At 51.2% G+C, this 24719-nt stretch overlaps 1 protein-coding gene across 3 annotated transcripts in view; it reads right to left on the bottom strand.

The window, feature by feature from the left end:
* Positions 1-24719, bottom strand: part of DNAJB6 (DnaJ heat shock protein family (Hsp40) member B6) — an 80292-nt gene that overhangs the window by 6764 nt on the left and 48809 nt on the right. For 2 of the 3 annotated variants that reach the window (XM_054495202.2, XM_063668052.1), the window contains exon 9: positions 854-1182. In XM_054495202.2, the coding sequence (XP_054351177.1) occupies positions 869-1182 (314 nt within the window). In that variant the 3' untranslated portion in view covers positions 854-868. Of the gene's footprint in view, positions 1-853; positions 1183-24719 lie in introns of those variants that run through there. The other variant, XM_063668053.1, reaches the window with a different exon arrangement.

Raw genomic sequence — 24719 nt, 5'->3', positions numbered from 1 at the left:
GGGTGCACGTTCCGTCCTCCTCGGAAGCGTAACCGGCAACTGTGCTTCAACCGAGAAGGACTGGAAGGGGCTAATTTTTCAATAGAAAGTTCCATGAAGGGAAAAGGAGAAACGCTCCCCGCTTCTTTTCATGTCCTGCTTAGACAGTGCTGTTTGGCCCAAGTTCACAGAAGTAACCTCACGACATCCGCTTCGGTCCCCCAAACCCAGAGATCAGCCATCCATGTCTTCCTGCACGACATGAGCGGCTAGGGTCACCTCACTGCGCGCGGTAAGAACCAGAAGCGGCACAAATACTTCCAATAGACGCACGATTCACACTACACGGACCCTGGGCTTCAGGACGCAGTCAGGGCCAAGCCTACATGCACAGCACGTCCTCAGGGTGACCCAGAACTTCTCCGGGGCACTCACTTCAGAGACTATCCGGCTCCCTAAGAGGTGGGAGGAGGGCAGGGCAGCCAAGAACCCCACGGTGGGTGGGCGGGCAGACTACGCTTCACAAGGCGGCTTGACTTGAGGGGGTCTTTTGTTCTGCACCCAGCGCAGAAGAAGGCACGAGAAGGTGAAGCTGATGGAGGAGCAGGGGCAGATGCAGACCCCACCAGCACGAGACCACCTGGCCTAAGCCACAGGCCTCAAGCTCTACGCTGAAAGCTACGAAAAGGCACGTCTACGGTAAAAGCAGCACCTCGCACTGCCGTGGCAGCTCTGTCATCCTTTGCGGAGCAACACACTGTGTACAGGACACGCGGACCCCGTTTTAACGGTGGGGGGGCCTGGAGCCCCCGTGGCGTGGGGCGCTGCGAGCGGGCGAGGAGCAGAGCGAAGCTACCTCCTCCCGCCCCGCCCGACCGCCCACGCCCGCTCAGGTCAGAACACAGCAGCACAGGCGCGGTTTGTGTCGTCGCTGTCCTCTGGCACCCAGAGAAGTCTCACTCTGCGCCTGCTCCACGGCTGCCTCCCTTTGCACACCTGCTGCGGATGCGAGGGGGTCCCAGGGCCCGGGTGCCCGAGGTCGGTCCTGCGCGCCCTCCTCCTCATAGAGACAGTGAGGCGCGTGTCTCAGCAGCGAGGCAGGCCGGGGCGGCTTCGGCGGACGGAGGCCGGCAGGCTGGGCTGGCAGGGCGTTCTGGCCTCTCCGCATGCACTCCTCAGCGAGGGCATCCTCGTCGGCCACACCTGCAGGCACAGCGGGAGAGAGACAGCCGTGAGTGAGCGGTGGCGGCCGGCCCCCATCCAGAGCAGAGGGAGGGAAGCTGGCCGCACGATCTCCCTGAATCCAGACGCGTCATCTCTGGGGAGGAGAAAGAGGTCATCTCCTTTCTTCAGTGGCACCACTGGGGCCAGAACTTAATCCTCCAAGAGTGGGAAAAAAGTGAGTCATCTGAAAATCACCCCTCTCTGTCTCCTGGAAGAAGCGGCTCCCCGCCCCACCCACCAGCTTTGGCACAGTCCACACGCCTCTTCCAAGAGTGAGTGTGCCCCACTGAAATCACGGTCCAGGGCTGACAAGTTCACTGTCAAAACCAGCCAGCTGGGCCACCCTGGGGAAAAAAGGTTCTGGGTCCAGTTGGCGATTTCATCCTCAGAGTCCATACACAGAAGACATCCCCTCTCCGCCTCGTGCTGAAATAAATCTGTGGCAGCCATCCCAGCCACTCCAGCGCAGCTCCAGCTCTGGCCCCGCAACAACACACACACCCAAGACGGGCCGGCTCCTCAACGCTCTGAAAAGTTGTGCTTTTATTAATCTTTTGAAATACAGAAAAAGTCATTGGAAGGCCATGCATTAAAAAAAATATAGAAAAAATGTTTTGAACTCTGATGGATACGAGGAATAAAAACAAGAAAACAATATTCACAGAATGATCTCCACTGTGATTCTCAAAGTTTGAGTGGCAGTCACCGCGTGGATGTGAGGGAGGCAGCTCCGTCAGAGCTCCAGGAGCAAGCGTGCGAGGCCGCAGGTGGTGGGATTCCTCGTCCCTCTGCAAACTCTAAAATGTGCCTAAAACGTGTCGCACCCAGCACTTCGGGCCTCGAGCCCTGCACAGATGTAAAGCAAGGCAGACCCCTCCCGTGGCACAGCAGAGAGTTTACGCCAGGGGTGGTCCCGTCCTCCTAGCTTCCCCGCAAGCACTAAGGAGCACTCAGCCATTGAAATGCGCCTGAAACCCAACGGACTGACAGATCGATGGACATTCAGGAGCTTCTCCAATTAAACTGGCCTATACACCACTTTCAGTGCTGAGTGCCAGGCCAAGGGCCTGCCCCCAGGAACTCAAATGTGGCTCACCCACAACGGAGAGAACCGGCTCCGAGGTCAGGAAGGAGCCTGCTCTCAGGCTGTCCCCTCAGGCCAAGCTCTGGTCCTTGGAGACCACGATGGTGATGCTCGCCTAAGGAAGACCCCCCACACAAGTGCAGAAATTCATCTCCAAGGAACACCAAGACCCGGGCAACTCGCAACCTGGAGCCTGTGTGTCCCCAGAGGGGAAGGCAATCCTCACAAAACCCTAAAGCTGCAGCACGGCGCCCACAGGGCTCAATCGTTTCTGGAATTCAGCAAACCCAAGAGGAGGCACAGGCCTCAGATGTCACCTTCTACTCCAATCCTATTTCCCCACACTTGGAACATAGAAACGTGATTTTGGGGACCATTTAACCAAGCACCGTAAACGCAGGCTGTGAGGCTTCACCTATGACACCCCATTGTCAACACCCGGCCCGCACGTCCTGCCAGGGGACCCCAGGACCCCTGCTGAGATGGCTGTACCAGAAGAACATACGCACATCTCTCAGCATCACACGGAACTGCTGAGCTGAGAGGGGTCACCTAGCCCGGGGCCAGTTCTCCCCTTGGGAACTCCACGTGCTCACCTGCAGAATGAACAGGTGGCAGGGCTGCTGTCTGCGATTCTATGACGTGAGTGAAGGAAAACAGCACCCAGCACACAGGCCGTGCACGCGGGCGCCGTGCACGCGGGCGCCATGCACACACAGCACTTCCTGAGCGCGCCCGCAGCAGGAGGAAACATGCCAGGGCCCACTGACCGGACCCCAGTTGCAGGCTGGGAGCGAGGAGGGCTCTGGGACAGGGACACCGAGACGTGGCTTCTCAGCAAACCAAGCTGTTTCCCAGCTGCCTGGACCCTGGCAGGAGAGCGGGACACATGGAGACAGTGCTGCGAACTTGCTGTTGTGTGGCAACGTGGCTTCCAGATCTGACCTTGAAACTCAAAGAGGCCGCATCGCCGAGAAGCATCTGCAGGCTGCCTGGTGACACCTGTGGACCCTGGGCCATCCCAGCCCCTTCGACATCAAGGAGAGACTCGGCACAGGTGCTCCCAGGGTACCACGTCCCACCTTGGAGGGAGAGAGGAGATACGAGGGGACCCACGCACATGGCAGCAAAGGGCCAACCAGAACCTGCCAGTGCCAAGCCTGTTCCTGCCTCCGGGAGGATCGCACCCAATACTCCGCCATGACTTTTAAGAATTATACTTTGCCAACTAATGTAGAACATTTGAGAAAAAAATTTAAAGTTTCTGGTGTGTGACACACTGAACTGGATCCTAAATATCCATAGCTGTGAAGTCGTCCCCGGGCACAGCGATGCAGTGTGAGCTCGTGACTGCTGCCAGAAGAGCCGCCCCCTGCCTGGCCCAGTCACACACCCTGGTGCCTGGGGAGTTTCAGAGCCAAGCGTGAGCCGCTCACCCGCCTCACTCCACGCGGAGGGAAAATGGGGGCAGGGTAACCCCACACATCCTGGCTCATCCTGGCTCTGGGAAGCCCAGTCTCGCTGCCAGTTGAAATTCTGCACTTCCAGCTCAGCTGCGGTTGGGACCCCCCCACCTCCCAGCTGTCCCCCGCACCCGTCGTCCACAGGTGAAAACGCGCCCCCGGGCGGGTGTCCGAGGACCTGTCTTCAGAGCGCTGTGGGTCAGCCGGGGCTGCCATTGCCTGGGGAGGGCCAGGCTTCGGGTCCAGCCTCGACCAGGGCTTCCTGCCCTCAAAGCCCGGCCTCCTCCCACCTCAGAGAAAGAGAAACGTGCTGCCTTCAGAGCTGCTCTGGGGGAGGTTTTGTATTTACCGTCTGTTTAGAAAAAGGCCCCGCTGAGACTTAAGACTGATATTTTGAAAATGAATATTGAAGACACCTGCAGCGTCCAAAGCTCCCTGCGTCGTCTCCTCCCGGCTGAGGCTGCCGAGCAGGCATGGACGCTGCGTTCCTTCCAACCCCGGGCCGCTGAGCTGGCCGGCTGCGGGCTCAGAGCAGCCCTGGAGTGACTGGGGGAGAAAGGTGCAGGCTCCACGGCCACATCCACAGGGCAGCCTGGCTCCTGCAGATGCCTGCACCCCATCCTTTCCTGCACGGCTCAGCCGCTCCGCCCCCGGCCAGGTCCCGGCAACACCCAGAAGCCTCCCTCCCCCACTCACTTGGGAGGAGGGCTGGGGCTGGCACACGTGGCAGGTGGACAGCAGCTGCTTAGGTCTGGTCTCTAGAAAAACGCTTCTGGCCCCAGCGGTCCAACACAGTCCTGTGTCCCCAGGCCAAGCACACAAGGGACTCCCCAAGGTTCCCGTGAAACCTCATGGTTAGTGAGGTGCCAGGAAAAGTGACTTCAGGAAAGAAGATGAAGGTGGAGATGAGGACCTCCTTATCCAGATCTCCCTGGCATCACCTGGGGAGTCACGCAGCGTGCTGCTGCTCCAAACCCCCACACCAAGCTTCCCGTGGGCACAGTGCACTGCCAGCATGGACAGGGAGCGGCCGCCTCACGGCTGGGAGGCAGATGTGCCAGCAGGGGTCATCAGCTGCCTGACAAAAGGGACACACAGCTGGTCTGAACAGGAGGACTGCCCGATTCAGTCTCGATGGTTCTATCTGTTCAGAGCCAAGGCTCTGGGTGTCCTCCTGCTGCAGCTGCCCCGGCTACACACCCGGCACTGCTGGAGGCTCTGTTCACCTCACCGCCAGGCGAAGCCATCACCTCCAAGGTTCTAACCTACACTGTGGATGGAGCATTCCCACCCCACTGCCTTCTACAGCTTTCCAGCAAGAAAAATGAAAAAGAGAAAAGTGGCTGGAGAGCAGTCACAGCAGGCAGGACGGACAGACCAACTGCAGGAGAACCGGAACAAGCACCACCCCACAGCCCTCGCCTCGGACTCGGCCTCCCTGTCCCTTCCAGGCCCAGCATTATCCGATCTGCCTCCTGGCCACAACGGGATCAGCCCTGAGGTTCGGGTTTAATTGGCGCAGGATGCAGCCTGGTGCAGTCTCTCAAGGTCCCAGGAGACTGCACGGTGAGCTCCATGCCATGACAGGCTCTCCAGACACGCCCCCAGGGCCTCACAGGCAGTGGCTCTCCGTGTTCAGGGCTGACGGGGCCACTGCGTGAACTCTGTGGATCCCCACAGAGAGCAAGGCAGGTGTTCTTGGAAACCCAGCACCCTGGCCCATTCGCCTCCCACTCACCATGAGGAGGAAGGAGCTGGGGCTGCTGATGCTCCTCACAAGATCTGGGAATGCACAGACCCGCACTCCTGCCAGCATCCCAGGACGGAACAAGCCAGCCTCACGCACAGCCTGGAAGCAGGCGCCACGCAGAGGGCCGCGGAACACACAACTCAGCACACTTCCCACAGCAACACCCTCTCCCATGGCAAAGAGCCCCCAGGACATTCTCTCGAACATCCTGCTAGAGCTCATGCAGCTATTGCACAACACGTCCTTGTGTGATTCAGGATTTCCCTGCCACATCACCTTATCTCTGCCATCGCCGCGTCCCACATGCGGGAGGACCTGGAGGCAGTGTTCTGCAGCACGTGTCCACCAAGGCTGGCCTGTCAGTGACCCAAGGACCCTGCTTCTGGCGCTCAACATGCCTGCAGTTCTGAGGATTCCATCAGTCCTTTCGTGCGGGGAAGGGCCCAGACCACATCAATGTGTTCACACAAGTTACTGTTACACCAATCCTTTTAAAAACACTGCACAGGCTGGCACAGTGGCTCACACCAGTCATCCCAGCACTTTGAGAGGCTGAGGCAGGAAGATCACTTAAGCCCAGGAGTTTGAGAACAGCTTAGCTTTGAGATCAGCTTGGGTAACACAGAAAGACCCCATCTGGGCCGGGCGCGGTGGCTCACGCCTATAATCCCAGCACTTTGAGAGGCCGAGGTGGGCGGATCACTTGAGGTCAGGAGTTTGAGACCAGCCTGGGCAACATGACCCCATCTCTACTAAAAATACAAAAATTAGCCGGGTGTGGTGGCATATGCCTGTAGTCCCCAGTTACTCGGGAGGCTGAGGCATGAGAATCACTTGAGCCTGGGAGGCAGAGGTTGCAGTGAGCCAAGATTGCACCACTGCACTCCAGGCTGGGCAACAGAGCGAGACTCCTTACCAAAAAAAAAAAAAGAAAAAGAAAAAAGACAGACCCCATCTCTATCAAAAAACAAAAAAAACAAAAAAACACAAAAATTAGCCCAGTGCGCTGTTGCACGCCCACAGTCCCAGTCACTCTGGAGGCTGAGGTGGGAGAATTACTTGAGCCAAGGGGGTTCAAGGCTGCAGTGAGCTGTGATCGCACCACTGCACTCCAGCCTGACAGATTAAGACTTTGTCTCAAAAAAAGAAAAAGAAAAAAACTGCACAGTAGGGCTGGAAGTGGCAGCTCACACCTGTCATCCCAGCACTTTGGGAGGCTAAAGTGGAGGCTAAAGATCACTTGGGCCCAAGAGTTTGAGACCAGCCTGGGCAACATAGTGAGACCCCATCTCTACAAAAAAAAAGAGAAAAAATTAGCCAGGCGTAGTGGTGCATGCCTGTAGTCTAAGCTACTCGGGGAGGTGAGCTGGGAGGATGGCTTGAGCCTGGGAGTTCCAGGCTGCAGTGAGCTGTGATCGCACCACTGCACTCCTGCCTGGGTAACAGAAATCCTGCCTTAAAAAAAAACCCTGCACAGTAGGCTGAAAAGGTGTTCCTTCCCACCCTCAAGAAACAGCCAGTGCCCCTCACTCAACACTGACGCTCCTGGGTCAGGGTGGACAGGAAGGCACCGCAGTCTCTGGAGCAGCCTCTGCTTCTGCTGCGAGTCCACACAGGGTGGGCCACGCTTCCCCCTAAAGCCCCAGGGCAAGTATAACCGCTCTCCTTGGTTGCTCATTTGGGAAACAAGGTATTGTGAAAGGACAATGAATCTCAGGACCCCAAAATCCCTCAGCTAAAGGGAGAAAGCAAGCCGGGAACTGCATCGGGCACACCTGCCTCCCATTTTATTCCTAAAGAAGGTGGCTACAGCAGGGCGCAGGGATGCACGCCTGTAGTTCCAGCTACTCAGGCGGCTTTACGTGAGCTCAGGAGGCAGAGGTTGCTGCGAGCTGAGACTGCACCACTGGACTCCAGCTTGGGCAGCAGGAGTGAGGCAATGTCTCAAAAACAAAACAAAACAAAAAAGCCACACACCTCCCTCAAAATTTGTGCACAACGGAATTCCCTGTGGGGCTCAAGATCTTTACCCTAGAGCAGTTGTGTGGGATTTCACCCTGGCAATGTCAGTGGACAGCTTACCTTCACAGGTGCAGACAAAGGACAGAACTCAAACTCATCCCTCTGCTCCCCCGAGACAAATGCGTATCTGACTGCTTCCTCTGCCCTGTTGTCTCACTGAGCCAGACTAAGGCACACGTGGCCCTTCCCCTACCCCCTCTCACATGTGGATTGTGTATTCAGTGAAAGGCTGATCAGAGACTCATAGAATGCAATGATTTGTCTTATCCACCTATGACCCAGAAACCCCCGACCCCACGTCCAGCTGTCCCCTTTCCGGAACGTACATCTTGCGTGTAGGGACGCCTCATGTCTCCCTGAGATGCATAAAACCAAGCTGTGCCCCGAACACCTCGGGCACCTGTCGTCAGGGCCTCCTGAGGCTGTGTCACGGGAGCATCCTCAACCTCGGCAAAATAAACTTTCTACACTGACTGAGACGGTCTCAGATACTCCTGGTTCACAGTACGAAGGCAGACCAGAAGGCTGATGGAGAAAGTGGAGGTCCGTGGACTTTCTCCGTGGCCCACGGTGATGACTGCTCCCGATTCTAACAACATTCCGGTTTACCCTGCCCTGGAAAAGTGCAGGGGCCAAAGAGTGGCTTACTTTAAATAAGAAACCACAGGCCCCATATTCCTTGTTTTAAATTGGGACTACTCATGCACCGTAGGCCCCTGGGATGGAAGAAATGGTGACTCCCCAAGACACATCGCTACTTCTCCTGCCACTCCCACAACCCTCCCCTGGGACCCAGCTCCCTCAGGCCTACAGAGGTGGAGGTGGTGTGAGTGGTCTGGCCAGCCTGGGAGGTGCTTGTCTCTGAATGGAGATGGACACCGTGCATAGCATGACGACGCCAGGCTCAAAGCACACATGGCCCCGTGGCCACCACAGGCAACCCCTTCACCCCACGGCCAGCAGGAGAGCATGGCCGGTGGGGGGGCCTCGCTGCAGGCCAAGCCGCTCAGCAGTGGGACTGTGCTGCACCCGCCACTGCACGGGCAGCATGAGTCCCATGGAAGCATGGGTGCCCCTGGAAGGGGTGCAGCTCAGGGAAGAAGAGGCACCTTCCCTGTGCTTCCACTGTCCCCTCATCTTTAAAATGAGGACAAGGCCAGGGTGGACCCCGCCTGGGATCCCCACACTCTGGGAGGCCAAGCAGGGAGGATCACGTGGGCCCAGGAGTTCGAGACCAGCCTGGGCAACATAGGGAGACCCCATCTCTATAAAAAATAAGAAAATACGACGAGGATGAAACCCAGTTATCAAGGTGGAGTGCGGCAGAGCCACTCTCAACACAACAGCAGCCTGAAGAACCGAAGCCACAGACAGCGGACACGCTCCCTCCGTCACAGCGACCGTGGGGGAAGGAGCCCTCAAGGCCTTCTGCTAAGATAAGCAGCCTGTGGGCTCCAGGCTTCCAACCGTTCTGAGGGGCCCACATCCAGGAAGAGCCAGCCTCTGCAGGCGGGGCGCCGGCCCGCGGCTGCGGAACTGAACAGGTCCGGGAAGGGCGCGTGGAGACGGCGGCAGGAGGGCCGCTGCTGCAGAGGTCAGCGCACACTCACGCCGCCTCGGTCCTGTTCCCACCTCTGTTTCTGTCTAATAGGCAGCAATCTCTTTATTGCGTAATGCTTCACGTCACAGCTCTCTCCCCTTAGTTCCACTCACCTTGACACATTTTTACACCTGATTTACTTCCCGTTACAGGCTGAACTGTGTCCCCAAAAACTCTCACACAGATGTCGTGACTTCAAATCTACATTCACTTTTAAAAACTGCTACATCCACCATATGAACAGGTCTCTGTGCTCTTTCCACTGCTTAAGAAGTATAAATTAGGTAGGTCAAGCACGGTGGCTCACGCTGTAATCCCAGCACTTTGGGAGGCTGAGGCGGGCAGATCACCTGAGGTCAGGAGTTCAAGCCCAGCCTGACTAACATGGAGAAACCCTGTCTCTACTAAAAATACAAAATTAGCTGAGCGTGGTGGCGCGTGCCTGTAATCCCAGCTACTCGGGGGGCTGAGGCAGGAGAATCGCTTGAACCCGGGAGGCGGAGGTAGCGGCGAGCCAAGATGGCGCCATCGCACTCCAGGCTGGGCAACAGAGTGAAACTCCTTCTCAAAAAAAAAAAGAAATATAAATTATATAAATCACGTACGCGACTGAAGAGCTCTGACGCCAGCAATCCTTTGATACAGGAGGAGCAGCCCAGGTCACAGTAAGCCCTGCAGGAGGTGAGGGGCTCGTGGTGGGCCAGAGCAATCAGAGGCGAGGAGGCCGACAGCTGCCGGCACCATCAAAACCCAGGGCTTCAGCAAAGGGGGGACCACAGCGGGTAAGTCCCTCTCAGGAGTGGTTTTACCTCACCTCCCGCTTTAAGACAGAAAGAGGTCATCAAACCTTTTCAGCTTCCTAGAAATCCAGAGTCCGGGGTCACAGCCACACACAGAAACAAGCCAAGGGCTGGCCAGGGTGGGGGCTCCAGCACCACCTGCCTTCCACATCTTTGTGACCTAAAGTTGGTGCCTAGGCCCCTCTGCAGGGTTCAGTGACCAACTCACTTCCAGAAAGATCCATGACCCACTCACGTCTCACCCACCCACAGTTCCTGGCCTGCCTCATGACCTGTGTGCCGCATCAACACCCTCGACTTCCACCCGGGCTTCATCCCAGACCCACAGCTGACACGCGCCAGGCGCACGCAAGAGGCTGGCGGTGAGCCTGGTGAGGAGACACAGACCACCAGCAGTGAAGGCCGCAAGACAAAGGTAATTCCGGCGCCAAGAACTTAAACACAGCTCACCTGAGGATCAAGTGCCCCTTCTCATTAGAAGCTCCTGCCAAGTTTAGGACCCACCTTTAGAGTAACACTTAACAGGGAAGAATGACCAGGACGGAGCCAACGGCCACACCGAGGAGAAGAGCTCGGTGCCAGTGAAAGCTCTCCACCAGCAGGCCTGCTGCAGAGCAAGCATCACGGCACACCACACACGAGCACGTACACGAAGGCGCGGGGACGCAGGCATCCCCCATGCTCAGACCTCCCTACACACGAGCACGTACACGAAGGCACGGGGACCCGGGCATCCCCCATGCTCAGACCTCCCTATACACGAGCACGTACACGAAGGCGCAAGGACACAGGCATCCCCATGCTCAGACCTCCCTACACATGAGCACGTACACAAAGGCACAGGGACGCAGGTATACCCCATGCTCAGACCTCCCTACACAGGAGCACATACATGCAGGCGCGGGGACCCGGGCATCTCCCATGCTCAGACCTCCCTACACACGAGCACGTACACGAAGGCGCGGGGACCCAGGAATCCCAGCACCTCATGCTCACACTTCCCTAGAACTTGCTTTCCCATTACTGCAGCTCACAAAGAAACCGAAAAAAGGCAAAACCAACTGTATTAAACCTTATTAGTGATCAATATCTACTTCATGTTTTGGCTTTACAAAGGCTTTACTGGGTGGTACAAAATACTGCACTTTCCCCAACTAAGCAAAAACTTTGAAGACCTGCATCATAAACTTAACTCATGCTGATGTTCTCCTGACAAAATACAGGCCGGGTGCGGCGGCTCACGTCTGTCATCCCAGCACTTTGGGAGGCCGAGGCGGGCGGATCACCTGAGGTCAGGATTTTGAGATCAGCCTGGCCAACATGGTGAAACCCTGTCTCTACTAAAAATACAAAAATTAGCCAGGGGTGGTGGCGCGCACCTGTAATCCCAGCTACTCCAGAGGCTAAGGCAGGAGAATCGCTTGAACCCAGGAGGTGGACATTGCAGTGAGCCACGACTGTGCCATTGCTCTCCAGCTTGGGCGACAGAGCGAGACTCCATCTCCAAAAAATATATATAAATAGATAGAGAGATATATAGATATATAGTCACACGCAGCTTAGCAAGAGGGGTATGTTAGGTGATGTCACCGCACTCAGGCCTCGACGGCACGGCCCACTCAACACCCAGGCTGCAGGGCCCGGCCAACTGCTGCTAGGCCGCAAACCTGTGCCGCCATCCCAGCACTGAGCGCTGCAAGCAGCTGTAGGTCAACGGCAAGGATACAAACCTGGATCACACGCAGTGAAAATGCCATCCCAACCTTACGCAACCCCTGTGGTCTACGAGGACCAGCACTGGTCAAAATGTCCTCATGCGGTCAGGGCTGTTCTTTAGCACCAAGCAGGGGCAGGGCCACTTTCCTGCCACCTACTCATCAGGAGGGGAAAGACCTCCCTTCTAGGCATGAGCCTCACCAGACAGGGCAGGGGACGGCGGGGGACCCCAGGGACCCGCCCTGCAAAAGCTGCTGAGAACCTTTCAGTCAAGCAACCTGACTTGTGCAAGATCTCACACCAAGAGCCCCCAACAAACGTGTCAGTGGAACTTCTACAAACATCCTTAAGAAAACAACTTCTCACAAATTAACCTAAAATTCCCCAAATTAAAACCAAAAAAGGGCATTCACTGCCGTTCAGCCTCACCCTCCGAGAGCCAACACCACTTTCTGAAAGCCAACCATTTTCTAAAATCTTTCTATATAGCCTTTTAAAACTGTCCATGTAATACCATTAATTACTCTTCTTTGGAAATTTACCACTAATTGTTTAAACAATTTTAGTTTAGCAATTTGTACAGAAAAGGCAATACACATTAGTTGTAGAAAAAACAAGTCACTTCTAATTCTACAGCCCATAGATAATTTACTGTTTGGGTATAATTTCTGCTTCTTCCTGTGCGTGAATTAAATATTAAACCTTATAAATTACTAAAATGTAGGCTGGTTACAACAGTTCAAGTTTCTTCTTATTGGGGGAACTAAATATACCAGAAAACATCCTGTTTTGTAACCACAGTTAAATAAAATTTAAAAACAGAAACAAGATCTGCCAGCATCCCCCCAAGCCAAAAACACACTGAAATCATCGAGAAGCTATTAGAGGAATGTTCCGCAGCTGCCGCGCGGGCATGGCCATCTTATCAGAGGCTCCAGTTTCTTCCCCAAATGGAGACTGAATGGAGTGCAGGAGCCTGGCTGATAACACACAGATGAAAACAAACTCCTGCGGATAAAAACACACTTTTCCCAAATACACACAATCCACGAGGCCCCTGGGGAGACTGCTCCTTTCTTTGACTTTTTTTGGGGAGAGAGGGGGGTTAGTCCCTACTTATACAAATTAGGAATACCACTCACACACTGCAGATTATTCAAACAACCAAAAATGCATGCCTGGCCCATCAGAAGATCGGCTCATTCAAACATTTCATGTGTGCCAGGCACTGGGGACTGGCCCAGCAAGACCCTGCTCTCACTCCTAGGGAGCTCAAGGGTGGACAGACTCCAATGTGGCAAGGCAGTGCTGTCTGTCTGCACTCTGCAGATACAAAGGCATCGAACAGCCCTGGAACGGCAGACCCCATCTACTGGGAAAATGCTAGGAACCTGGCTTCAAACACAGGGCAGAGCAGGTACGAAGGCTTTCGTTTTTGGTTGAGATAAGAGTCTCGCTCTGCTGCCCAGGCTGGAGTGCAGTGGCACCATCTCAGCTCACTGCAAACTCTGCCTCCCGGTTCAAGTAATTCTACCTCCGCCTTACTAGTAGCTGGGATTACAGGCGTGGGCCACCACACCCAGGCTCCTGAACAGTTTTAAAACAGGACAGTGACTTGCTTTTGCCAGCCACGTGATGGGCTCGTGACATAGAAGCTGAATTGAGAAGGACGAAGGGCAGAGGTCGAGAGGGAGAACAGGTGCCACAATTAACCCTTCATAGCTACTTATGAAGAGGTGGCTCCAGGGAATGAAGATGTGAAGGTCGGTTTGGAAATAACTGCTGCAAAAGCACGCTGGCTGACGGCACAGGGACATGCCCAGGGCCCGGCTGGGAGAGGGATGGTGGCAGTGGAGCACACATGGGGACACAGGAGGAAATCGGAGCATGGGCGAAGGCTGAGGACAATGAGGAGGAAAGTCTGTTGGATTCCTCCCAGCATAAGAGGCTCACGAAGCCCCGCCAACAAAAGGCCAAAAGATTCCCAGAAGCCCTGCTGGGGTTGGCATCCCCACTCATGTCAGAGCGGAAAACACCACCGCAGCGACAGAGGTTCCGGCCCAGCACCTGCAGGACACCGTTCACCCGCACCCCCCTCTCCCTGGCTGGACGGCCTTGACTGGGTCTGGCTCTTCAGTGGCTCCTAGGGACTGGTGCACAACAGAGGTTCAAGGAGACGCCAAATGCTTGTGTGAGGTGGAGGCCACATGCTGCTGTTACCCCTCAGTGCAGCTTAGCAACTTCCCAGGAAGCACGCAGCTCAGGTTACTCCTCAAGGGGTAGCTACAGACGCACGGGGCTGGCTTCACATGGGCCTCACGGGGGCAGCCACGGCACAGCATCCTGATAGCCTGGATTCTGCGCACACACCGCGTGCACACGTCCACATCAGTGAGAGGAGTGTGGACAGCATCCCTCAGCCGAGTGGTGAGGATAATTCCAGGAGGGCCTGGAGTGAGGCACATTCAGCTACCACTGGCATCATGTCCCGTGGCAGGTTCGGGATCCTTTTCAGATGGAAACCAACTAAAGCACAGTGTGGCGTCGGCCTTCCCATGTAGAAAAGGAGGCAGGCGGTGGATGTTTATGCCTGAAAAACCCCTTAGACTTAACTGTCTGAAGTTCCTCAGTCTCGGGGGATACACTGTGGCCTCCCTTCCCAGAGCCGGGTCCCTTTGATTTGTGCCCATTTCCCAGGAACTCACAATATACAGTACCCTGACAGAGGTTCCCAGGCTATGAAAGCCGGAAATTACAGCCTTTCGTCATGTTTTAGTATGGACACAGCTGCGGTCCACGGACTACCCCAGAGGGCAGCAGAGAGAGTGGACTCACACTGAGAGCAGAGGAGGGGGCCCAGGGTGCACTGTAGCCTCACCCCACAGGGCCAGGCCTCCTGGGGCCCTCTCCCTGTGGCCTTGGGCTGCCTGTCCCCACGGCTGACAGCATGGTGCTGGGTGGGGTGCCTGGGCTTTGTTGGAGGCAGACAGAGGAAAAGTCTTTAGTTCCCTGTTTCTAGCTGCCCACTACATAAAGTCTGATTTTTATTCAAGGAACTCTTTATAAATGGAACCCTAGGCATCTAAGCGTCCTCAAGAAACACGTTGCCCTGAGACTGCCCCCAACCCTGGTTAGGCTGCGGCGCTGGAGGGATTTAACTGTTGCCCACTTAATCATTAAAATAAATCTTGAAAAGGAACATGGGGCCAGGCACAGTGGCTCATGCATGTAATCCCAGCACTTTGGGAGGCTGAAGCAGGCAGATTGCCTGAGGTCAGGGTTTCGAGACCAGCTTGGGCAACATAGTGAAACTCCGTCTCTCCTAAAAATGCAAAATATTAGCTGGGCGTGGTGGCACACACCAGTAGTCCTAGCTATTCAGGAGGCTGAGGCATAAGAATCGCTTGAACCCAGGAGACGGAGATTGCAGTGAACTGAGTTCACTTCACTGCACTCCAGCCTGGGTGACAGAGTTAAGACTATGTCTCAAAAAAAAAAAAAAAAAAAAATTACAGGCTCAAGCCTGTAATCCCAGCACTTTGGGAGGCCAAGGCAGGTGGATCACTTGAGGTCAGGAGTTCAAGACCAGCCTGGCCAACACAGTGAAACTCTGTCTCTACTAAAAATACAAAAAGAATTAGCCGGGTGTGGTGGCGCAGGCCTGTAACCCCAGCTACTAGGAAGGCAGAGGTTGCAGTGAGCCGAGATCGCCCCATTGTACTCCAGCCTGGGTGACACAGCGTGACTCCATCTCAAAAAAAAAAAAAAAGAAAGAAAAGAAAAAAGGTAGAATGAATGTTGTAACTTTTATAGACTCACATATTCACAAAATTTTATTTTTCTAAAGACATATGAATCTTATTCCACATAAAAATGTAATGACAAGTCATTCTAGTTTCTTCTCAGAGCTCCTCAGTCTTCCCATCAGGGACTTCCATAAGAAGGCATACACCACCCAGATTCAACCTCCAGCTGCCTCTCCTGAAGCTCATCAGAGCTGAGAAGGCCTGAGCTCAGGAGCCCAAAGCTAAGCTCCTGCACCCACAGGAAAAACAGAGAAGCTGCCCATGCAATTCTGTCTGTCTTTTAAAGACAGACAAAAGCAGAACTAGATATGTTAATATTAAAAGTCAAATAACAGAGGAAACGATGAATTCATGTTAGAGCTTTTCATTCAGTTGCTATTAACTACATTAAGTGGCCGGATGTGCCCATCACCAACCCCCCTCCCCAGCCCATTAAACATAGTGCTCTCAAGTATGCTTCCAGCCCTGGTAATACCGGATGGCGAAGACAAACAACTAACTCTCTGCTGGTTTTTTTTTTTTTTTTTTTTTTGGCGGGCGGGAGACAGGGTCTTGCTCTGTTGCCCAGGCTGGAGTGCCGAGTGGTGCAATCCTGGCTCACTGCAGCCTCGACCTCCACCAGCTCAAGCAATCCTCGCACCTTAGCCTCCTGAGTAGCTGGGACTAGAGGCGCACACCCCCAAGCCAGGCTAATATTTTCTATTCTTTGTGGAGACAGAGTCTCACCACGTTGCCCAGGCTGGGCTCAAGCAATCCACCCGCCACGCGGCTCAGCCTCCCAAAGTGCTGGAATTACAGGCGTAAGCCACCACACCTGGCCCACGTTCTGTATGGTTCTAAGCTCCGCTGAGAGGCGGGGACAAAATCTGCTCTTGTGATGTGTTGCTTCTCCTTCACAAGAGAGAAATCGCACCCATCCTTAACAAATGTACCCATGATGGGCAAATCCCAATAAAGTTCCTCCCAAAAAAGCTGCAGACAAGCAAATCATTAAAAATTAAATCACAACTCATCATGGAGGAAGGACAAATTGTCCATAGAGGAGGAAAAAGTGAGGCCACTTCACACAAATGTTCTAGATGGATTCATATTTTCAACTTTTTTTTTTTTTTTTTTTTTTTTTTTTGAGACAGGGTCTCACTCCATCACCAGACTGGAGTGCAGTGGTGTCATCACGACTCACTGTAGCCTCGACCTCCAGGGCTCAAGTGATCCACCCACTTAGCCACTCAAAGTGCTGGAATACAGGCGTGAGCCACCACGCCTGGACTTAAACATTTTTTAAGGTAGATACACAGGGGCAGCATTTCTTAACCAAGATAGAAAAAAAACCCAGTAGAATACAAGTTCACAGAACTGACAAGGCAACATCTGCTGTTTCTTAACCCTTCCTTCCAAAAACAGATGTCATATGTGTTATGTTTTGAATGAAAATAGAAATTTAAAAGAACGACTTAGAAGTCAACAAAAAATGTTTTACAAGTCAAACTTAAAAGCAATTCTTAAAATTCCTATTTATGAACAAAAGTGCTGCCAATAAATATTCTGCAGAAGCACAACTAACCAAAAGAATAGGAAGAAAAACTTAGGATAATAATTAGATATGAGAAAGCTATTCTTTTGAGAGAAACTAAACCAACAGGAAAACACTTGGAAGCCTTTACAGACACGGACAAACATAAAGAATGAGAAAGGCGCGTGATCACAGGCCTCAGAACGGCGTGGATACTTCCAGTGAACACATAAATTAGCAAACTGATAGGAAAGAAAACCCCTCAACAAATCAGCTTAGGAAATAAAGTTTTCTGAGAGGCTCCAAATGTTCCCAATACAAAACAGTAACTGTGAGGTGGCTCTGCCATTCACCCCAATCTGATCATCACCCACTGCACACATGCACCCCACAAATACGTACAATTACTATCAATAATTTTAAAACATTTTTAATGATTAAAAAATACCAGTAACTAGGAAATGTGCCAGAAACAAATGACTTCACAGGCAGCTGAACCTGGTGTTGGGATAGGCAGGGCACAGACGGCTCCCAACTCACCCTCAAGATCACAGGGCCGGGAGCCTCACCCTCTCTACACAATCTAAAACCCAAAGTAAAATCAAGGTACAAGAGAACCCAACAGTGCCATGTAGAGGAATTTTTAGACATAAACACAGTAACTAATCTTTCTCAGAAACATAATCACACAGTAAAACACTAAAGTCAGCCTGCTGGAAAACAAGACAAAAATACTTGTATCAATAAGAAAAATAAGGGTAAAAATTAGAAAATTTATAGAGTTTTCCAATTGTAAAAAATATGATATTCCAATTCTTTTTAAAAATTAGAATAGGCGAAGTGCGGTGGCTCACACCTGTAATCTCAGCACTTTGGGAGGCCAAGGAGGGCGGGATCACTTGAGGTCAGGAGTTCGAGATCAGCCTGACCAAAATAGTGAAACTCCGTCTCTACTAAAAAATACAAAAAAAATTAGCCAGGGGTGGTGGCAGGCGCCTGTAATTCCAGCTACTCAGGAGGCTGAGGCAGGAGAATCGCTTGAACCCAGGAGGCAGGGGTTGCAGTGAGCCGAGATCACACCACTGTACTCCATCCAGCCTGGGCGACACAGCAAGACACCGTCTCAAAAAAATAAAAATAATAAAATCACAATACCAAGACTAAAGTGATGAGATAAAAAGCAACGTAAGGCGTACCAACTTCCTGGTTTTCCATAACAAGTTAGAACAGAAAACACACAGACGGCATTCCCAGCTTCATGTAGTGATACAATGAAGAAATGTGCACACCTATGTATTAAGACAGCACTTTACAGCTGTCTGTAAAACAGGATGTTAAAAAAAAAAATTAGTCTGCCACATGGCTCTCGGGTGTCAAAGGCTCTCCCAAATCTACATGGGGTGTTCCTCGCGCTGACTGCACCTTTCATTTGAAAGCACGACAAAGACTGGCCTAGAAACGAGCTGGAATTGAGCTGTGCTTCCGGATGCACTGCCATCCATACCAGACAGGACGAGAGCCCAGCAGAAACGCGGTGGACAACGCGGGCAAGAAGTCTGGGACAAAGCTGGCTGTTTTCCACACAACCACCTTTCCAAGTAAATAAAAGTAAACACACACAGGATTACAAAATAAAAATATGGGGCAGCTCTATAACAGGCACACGCGCACACACACGTTTGTGTAAATAATTAAGACGACTACCACACAGTAAGTCACGTGAACAAAAGAAAAAAAAAAAAAAAACAAACCCACTTTCAACACAGCAGGCTAAGGACTAATCAACTAGTATGTAAAGGGCTCCTATAAAATCAAGAGAGTAAGTCCACAGAAAAAGAGGCACATGCAGGTGACACAAGATGCTTGCCCTGGATAGCCAAGACGCAAATTTTAGAAATTGTTGACAGACAGTACTAGCAAGTGTGAGGACACAGACCCCAATCCATTGTTGATAGGAGAAGACTCCTTCTAAGAAATCATTTATGACTATCCTTTTTTTTTTTTTTTTTTTTTTTTTTGAGACAGGGTCTCCTTGTTGCCCAGGTTGGAGTGCAGTGGTGCGATCACGACTCACTGCAGCCTCACATCCCTGGCTCAAGTGATCCTCCCACCTCAGCCTCCTGAGTATCTGGGACTACAAGCGCACGCCACCAAGCCCAGCTAATTTTCGTATTTTTTGTAGAGACGTGGTTTGACCATGTTGCCCAGGCTGGTCTTGAACTCCTGGGCTCAAAGCAATCAACCCACCTCAGCCTCCCAGAGCACTGGGATTACAGGCATGAGCTACTGCACCTGCTAACTTACCAATTTTCAATGCACACGTTTCTCAAACCAATTACTCAACTTCTAGGTACCTAATTTAACCAACTGCTCCTACAAGTACATAAGACTCTACACAAATACCTTAAATATTACATGGAAAAGGACACCAATATTTTGCCAGGCTCCACGGGAGACTTGGGCTGAGACCCAGTGGGTGCTGCCACCAGGCATCAGCCATGGATGGGGACAACTGTGCCCAGCCACTCACTAGATAGACCACTCATGCTGGGCACAGACCCCCAACTGAGGGAAACTTGTCTTTCCTGCTTGGCAGGGACCGGCAGGGAAGGCTTAGCCTCCAGCAGCCACCGTGGGAGACCGTGTCCAGTGCCAATTCATCTGTGCAGGGACCGCTGACCCATGGACACTGAAAGATACGGCTGAAAAGACTCGTGGAAAACAGCACTTTCTCGTTCGAGTTCTGCATCTGACTTTCTCAGAGGCCTGGCATTATGTAATGCATCCCTGGAAGTTTTGGGTAAGAGATTATTTGGCTTAGAGCTGACGAGCAGCAAAGTTCTCAATTTGGCAGAAATGTGTGTAAGAAACGTGTCTCACACAGGCTGCGAACTCCACAGTTCCCTGATGACCACACCCCGAGCTTCTGCTCCAACTGCTGTTCCCACCAGCAATGTCCTGACATTTAGTGTAAAATGCTCTGGGCTGGGAGTGGAGGCTCATCATGCCTGTGATCCCAGCACTCTGGGAGGCCAAAGTGAGTGAAGCACTCGAGCCCAAGAGTTCAAGACCAGCCTGGGCAACACGGCAAAACCCTGTCTCTACTAAAAATATAAAAAGTTAGCCAGGCGTTGTGTCACACACCTGTAGTCCCAACTGCTTAGGGGCTGAGGTGGGAGGAATGCTTGAGCCCAGGAGTTGAAGGCTACAGAGAGCTGTGACTGCACCATTGTACTCCAGCCTGGGTTAGAGAGAAAGACCTGGTCCAAAAGTTAAGTAAAATATAAATTAATATAAAGGAATGAATGACTGACTGCTCCAGGCCTCAGGAGCCACATCTCCCCCACACGCCATTATCAACTAGACCCTGTCCTCGGGCAAAGCACTTCTTGCCAACTCAGGGCAGCTGTGGGAAGGCAGAGGAAAAGGTCACCTCAGAGCTCGCAGCACAGCGCTGACCACACGGGAAGCAAACCACATCCCCTGGGTGAGACGGGCAGGAAGGAGACTCCACCCCACATTTCTGCAGCAATGTTTCAGCACCAAAGCCTCCTTCAGAAAACCTCCGGTCTCTATGGTTCTGGAAGTTCTGGAAGTGATATCCCACCAGTGCCTGAACGGCAGTCAGTTCAGTAACCAGCTAGGGGAAGAGGAAGGACCAGGTGGGGGAATGGGATGACAGCGCTGCCCTGTTTAAGAGAGAAACCAACCTAACACGGCAGAAAAGGACGCGATGTTAACAACTGCAGTGTGGCATCAACACTACACAGACGTTTGCTAGTCAGGGCTCCCGGGAGTAGAGAATCTTTGTAAGCCAAGACGCAGGTCCTTCTGATCCACATGGCAAGTCTCCAACAGCAGGCCGGGCCGCAGGTCGCACAGCAGGAGGGGTGTGGGGAGTAAGCCCCTGCTCTATACTCCAGGGCATCTCTAAATCAAGGGCTGTGGGACAGCAACCACTATCTGGGTGTCCGCAGCCAGCACTCACGGGATGCTTCCAGGTCACACCTGCCAGGACACAGCAGCAGCAAGACAGACGAGAATTACTGCCTTCACAGGACCTGCATTCCTGTTGGGGTTGCGCTCCAGGGCAGGAATCTTCTCCCCATCAGGGTACAGGGAAAAAGGCAAAGCGCAGTCAGGGGTCTCCCCTGAGTCTGCAACTTGCCCAGGCCACAAAGCTCAGAGTCGAGTCCTTAGTGAACAGTTAGGTAAGACCGACTGATAGCCTGCACAAAAGGCAGCAAATACTGGCCAAAGCACAGAAGCCAGGACAGGCCTTCTAACGCCCAATCATAAACTCTGCTGTCTCTGGAAATCAGTGACGTCTAGATTTCTAACACAGGAATAGCTGCTGTGACATTCCCTCTTTTCACCTTTTTAAACAGGAAGACAAAATAACGTAGCCAAATGACAGACTTCGGTCTACCCCATTTCAACCATTGGTCACACTTTAGTACCAAGGCCTACATCTAGTTCCCCCCACGTCCCTAGAACAGCTAGGAATACCATATCCAAAGGCTTTGAAACCAAGACCCCAAAGGGTAAGATCTCATGCCTTCATTTTTAAAAATACAAACAGCAGTGGGTTATGTAATTCAGTCCCCTCTAGACCCCACAAAATCAAGGTTTCAAATCAACTAAACATAATTTTGTGCTTGAAAACCTCCAGAAATAATATCTGCCTCCATTCTGTCACTGAACATGCTAATGGCTAAATTTCAACACCGCTGCCAATCAATAAGAGATAATATGCCAATTATTTATTACTGTTGAATCCTCTGCAAATAAAAATATTTCTAATTCATTCTATAGTGCTTAAAACAAGATCAGTATTCCCGAAAAGAAATGATAGCTAGAAGGTAATCAAGACAGGATAAGCAGGCATTTTTTAAGCTCTAATTAATAAACAGAAATTAAAATTGATTGGAAAGACAATCACCCCACAATGTTCCTCAAGCGTTACCACATTGTAAGGAACATTTACTTCAGCACACTAGGTGCACAGGTAAGTTTAGCAAATGGTGACACTAACTCTACCCACTTCTAAAATCTACTCATTGAAGGACTTCCAAGAGGAAGAACGACAAGTCGCCCACGATGCCACTATTGATTGACGTCTTTCAGATTATTTAAAACCCCAAGTTTCCAAAATCAAGCCTGGAATCTTGGAATCTAAAAAGCTTAAATTTTATAAAGGATAGAAATATAAGGAATAATCCATCACTAAAATCAAACCAACAGGGGGTGGAGCTACAAGGAATAGGAAAACAGGAGATGACAAAAATACAGATTATTGAGCCCTCCAGACAAAAGGATGCCAAACAGGGATTAAAAAACTACACTTTGAGTACAACATGCACTGCTTGGGTGACAGCAGCACTAACATCTCAGAATTCACTACATAATGCATCTATGTCACCAAAAACCACTTACCACCCCCAAAAGCTATTGAAGTATTTTTAAAAATTAAAGACTTTAAAAATAAAACTTAAAAAAGAATCTCAAACAGGGAAGTTGAGCACAAACCAAACACAGCAGACGGCACATCCCAGAATGGATGGGACCACGTGGGGCTGCGCACAACCAGATACGTGCCGTCAAGGAGCGTTCAGCTTCCTATTTTCAAAGGCACTCAACACTACAGAAAGTAAAGAGACTGTTGAATTTACCAGAAACTGTAATTTAAATCAAATGCTATTATTATTCCAAGCCATCACTTACTTGAGTGATGGTATCAATGCTCAAAGCCATTTCCTAACTTTTCAAAGGTGCTCTCATGCACCCTTAGACTGAATTCTCTAGGAATAAACTTAACGGGGTTTAAAAATCAAAGGTGTAAGATTTGACAGCAACAAATAGGCTTTCTATTCTATTAGTAACTTAATAAAATTACACTTCTATCAATGGAAGAACAGAATAAAAGTAATTTTCTCAGCCAGGCGCAGTGGCTCACGCCTGTAATCCCAGCACTTTGGGAGGCCAAGGTGGATGGATCACTTGAGGTCAAGAGTTCCAGACCAGCCCTGACAACATGGTGAAATCCCGTCTCTACTAAAAATACAAAAATTAGCTGAGTGTGGTGGTGGGTGCCTGTAATCCCAGCTACTCAGGAGGCTGAGGCAGGAGAACTGCTTGAACCCGGGAGGCAGAGGTTACAGTGAGCCAAGATCACACCACTGCACTGCAGCCTAGATGACAGAGCAAGACTCCATCTCAAAAAAAAAAAAAAAACAGTAATTTTCCCAAGTACAAATGAATGCTCCCTCCTCAAAAAAAATTTTTCACCAGAAAGATTCCTTAGGAGTCAAACATATTTTACCTGTAACACCATGTTGAGTAAACTGTTCACAGCTAGAGTTGCATGAAACACTCCACAAAGTCTAGAACAACCAAATGTGTTCTAAAATTGTGTAGTACCAACGCTATAGCAAAATGCTTCCTAGTTTAACAACTACAGGTGAAGACTTTTCATTTTCCTCGTCTTTCTGGACATCCCTGGATGTCTCAAGGCTGCTGCACTGACTCATCCCACCCACTAATGAAAAATATAAAACGCCTTAGTCCAAGTATCTATTTGAATTTCTCATTTAGTAACAAAAAAGCCACCCATCCTGATGGCATAAACAAAAGCGCGCTCTATAATCGCACAATGCTAGTTGTGAGTGGGATTTCCAACACTAGAGGGCGCTGTCCCGCTTTCCCGCACGTGCCATGGCTGCATACCTACCTTATCCAGAGACAGGAAGTGCTGCGTGCTGGGTTATTTCCGACACAACAGACAAGCACATCACTCGTTGTTCTTCTTGTACTTCAACTGTCCCCAATTACTTAACTGTTGCTATGCTTTTTTGAGCTCCTATGAAATTCCTTAAAATATTTTTTACTTATTTTCAGTAACAGCACGTGAGGTTCCTTAAGGGCTCTGGCATATCCCGAGCAATCTCTCTGCCCTCCTGCAAAGCCAGCACGGATGGAACACGCTGTTTGTCAGGGAACCGCCTGTCCTAGCGGTTTTCATGCTGTTTAGTTCCAAAACAGTTTTAAATCCGGTCAAAGTCTAGTTCAATATTCACTACAGCTAGGATTCTAGTTACCAATGGTAATCATGAAAGATATTACAAACTGAGAAACAAAAGACCTTTATTTTTGCTCACTCCTAAATAATTCCATGACTGTCCCAAAGTGATTTTTTTTTTTTTTTTTGAGATGAAGGCTTGCTCTGTCTCCCAGGCTGGAGTGCAATGGCACGATCTCAGCTCACTGCAACGTCCACCTCCCGGGTTCAAGCAATTCTCCTGCCTCAGCCTCCAGAGTAGCTGAGATTACAGGCGCCTGCCACCACACCCAGCTAATTTTTCTATTTTTAGTAGAGACGGGGGTTTCACCATCTTGGTCAGGCTGGTCTCAAACTCCTGACCTCAGGTGATCCACCCGCCTCAGCCTCCCAAAGTGCTGGGATTACAGGCGTGAGCTACCGCGCCCGGATCCGTAAGTGATCTTACATCAAACTAGAACATACTTTAAAGAGTGAAAAATTATACAATGGTTTCTTCCCTCTCCTGTAGAAATGTTACCATAATTAAATGTTTGATCAATTGCTAAATCACAACTTACAATATGAAAATCTTCATATACTTTAAATATACTGAAGAAAATGTCTACATGTAACTGAGGTGCAGCGTCCACCTGAATGAACAGCACGAAACGCTATTAAAGTGACACTAGAAGCCCAGGCACAAATCATACACAGACACAAAAA

This window comes from Pongo pygmaeus, chromosome 6, assembly GCF_028885625.2.
Source record: "Pongo pygmaeus isolate AG05252 chromosome 6, NHGRI_mPonPyg2-v2.0_pri, whole genome shotgun sequence".
In the NCBI taxonomy this organism is placed as follows: domain Eukaryota; kingdom Metazoa; phylum Chordata; class Mammalia; order Primates; family Hominidae; genus Pongo; species Pongo pygmaeus.
Note: the sequence above shows the minus strand (reverse complement) of the source record. Positions and strands in the feature narration are given on the sequence as shown.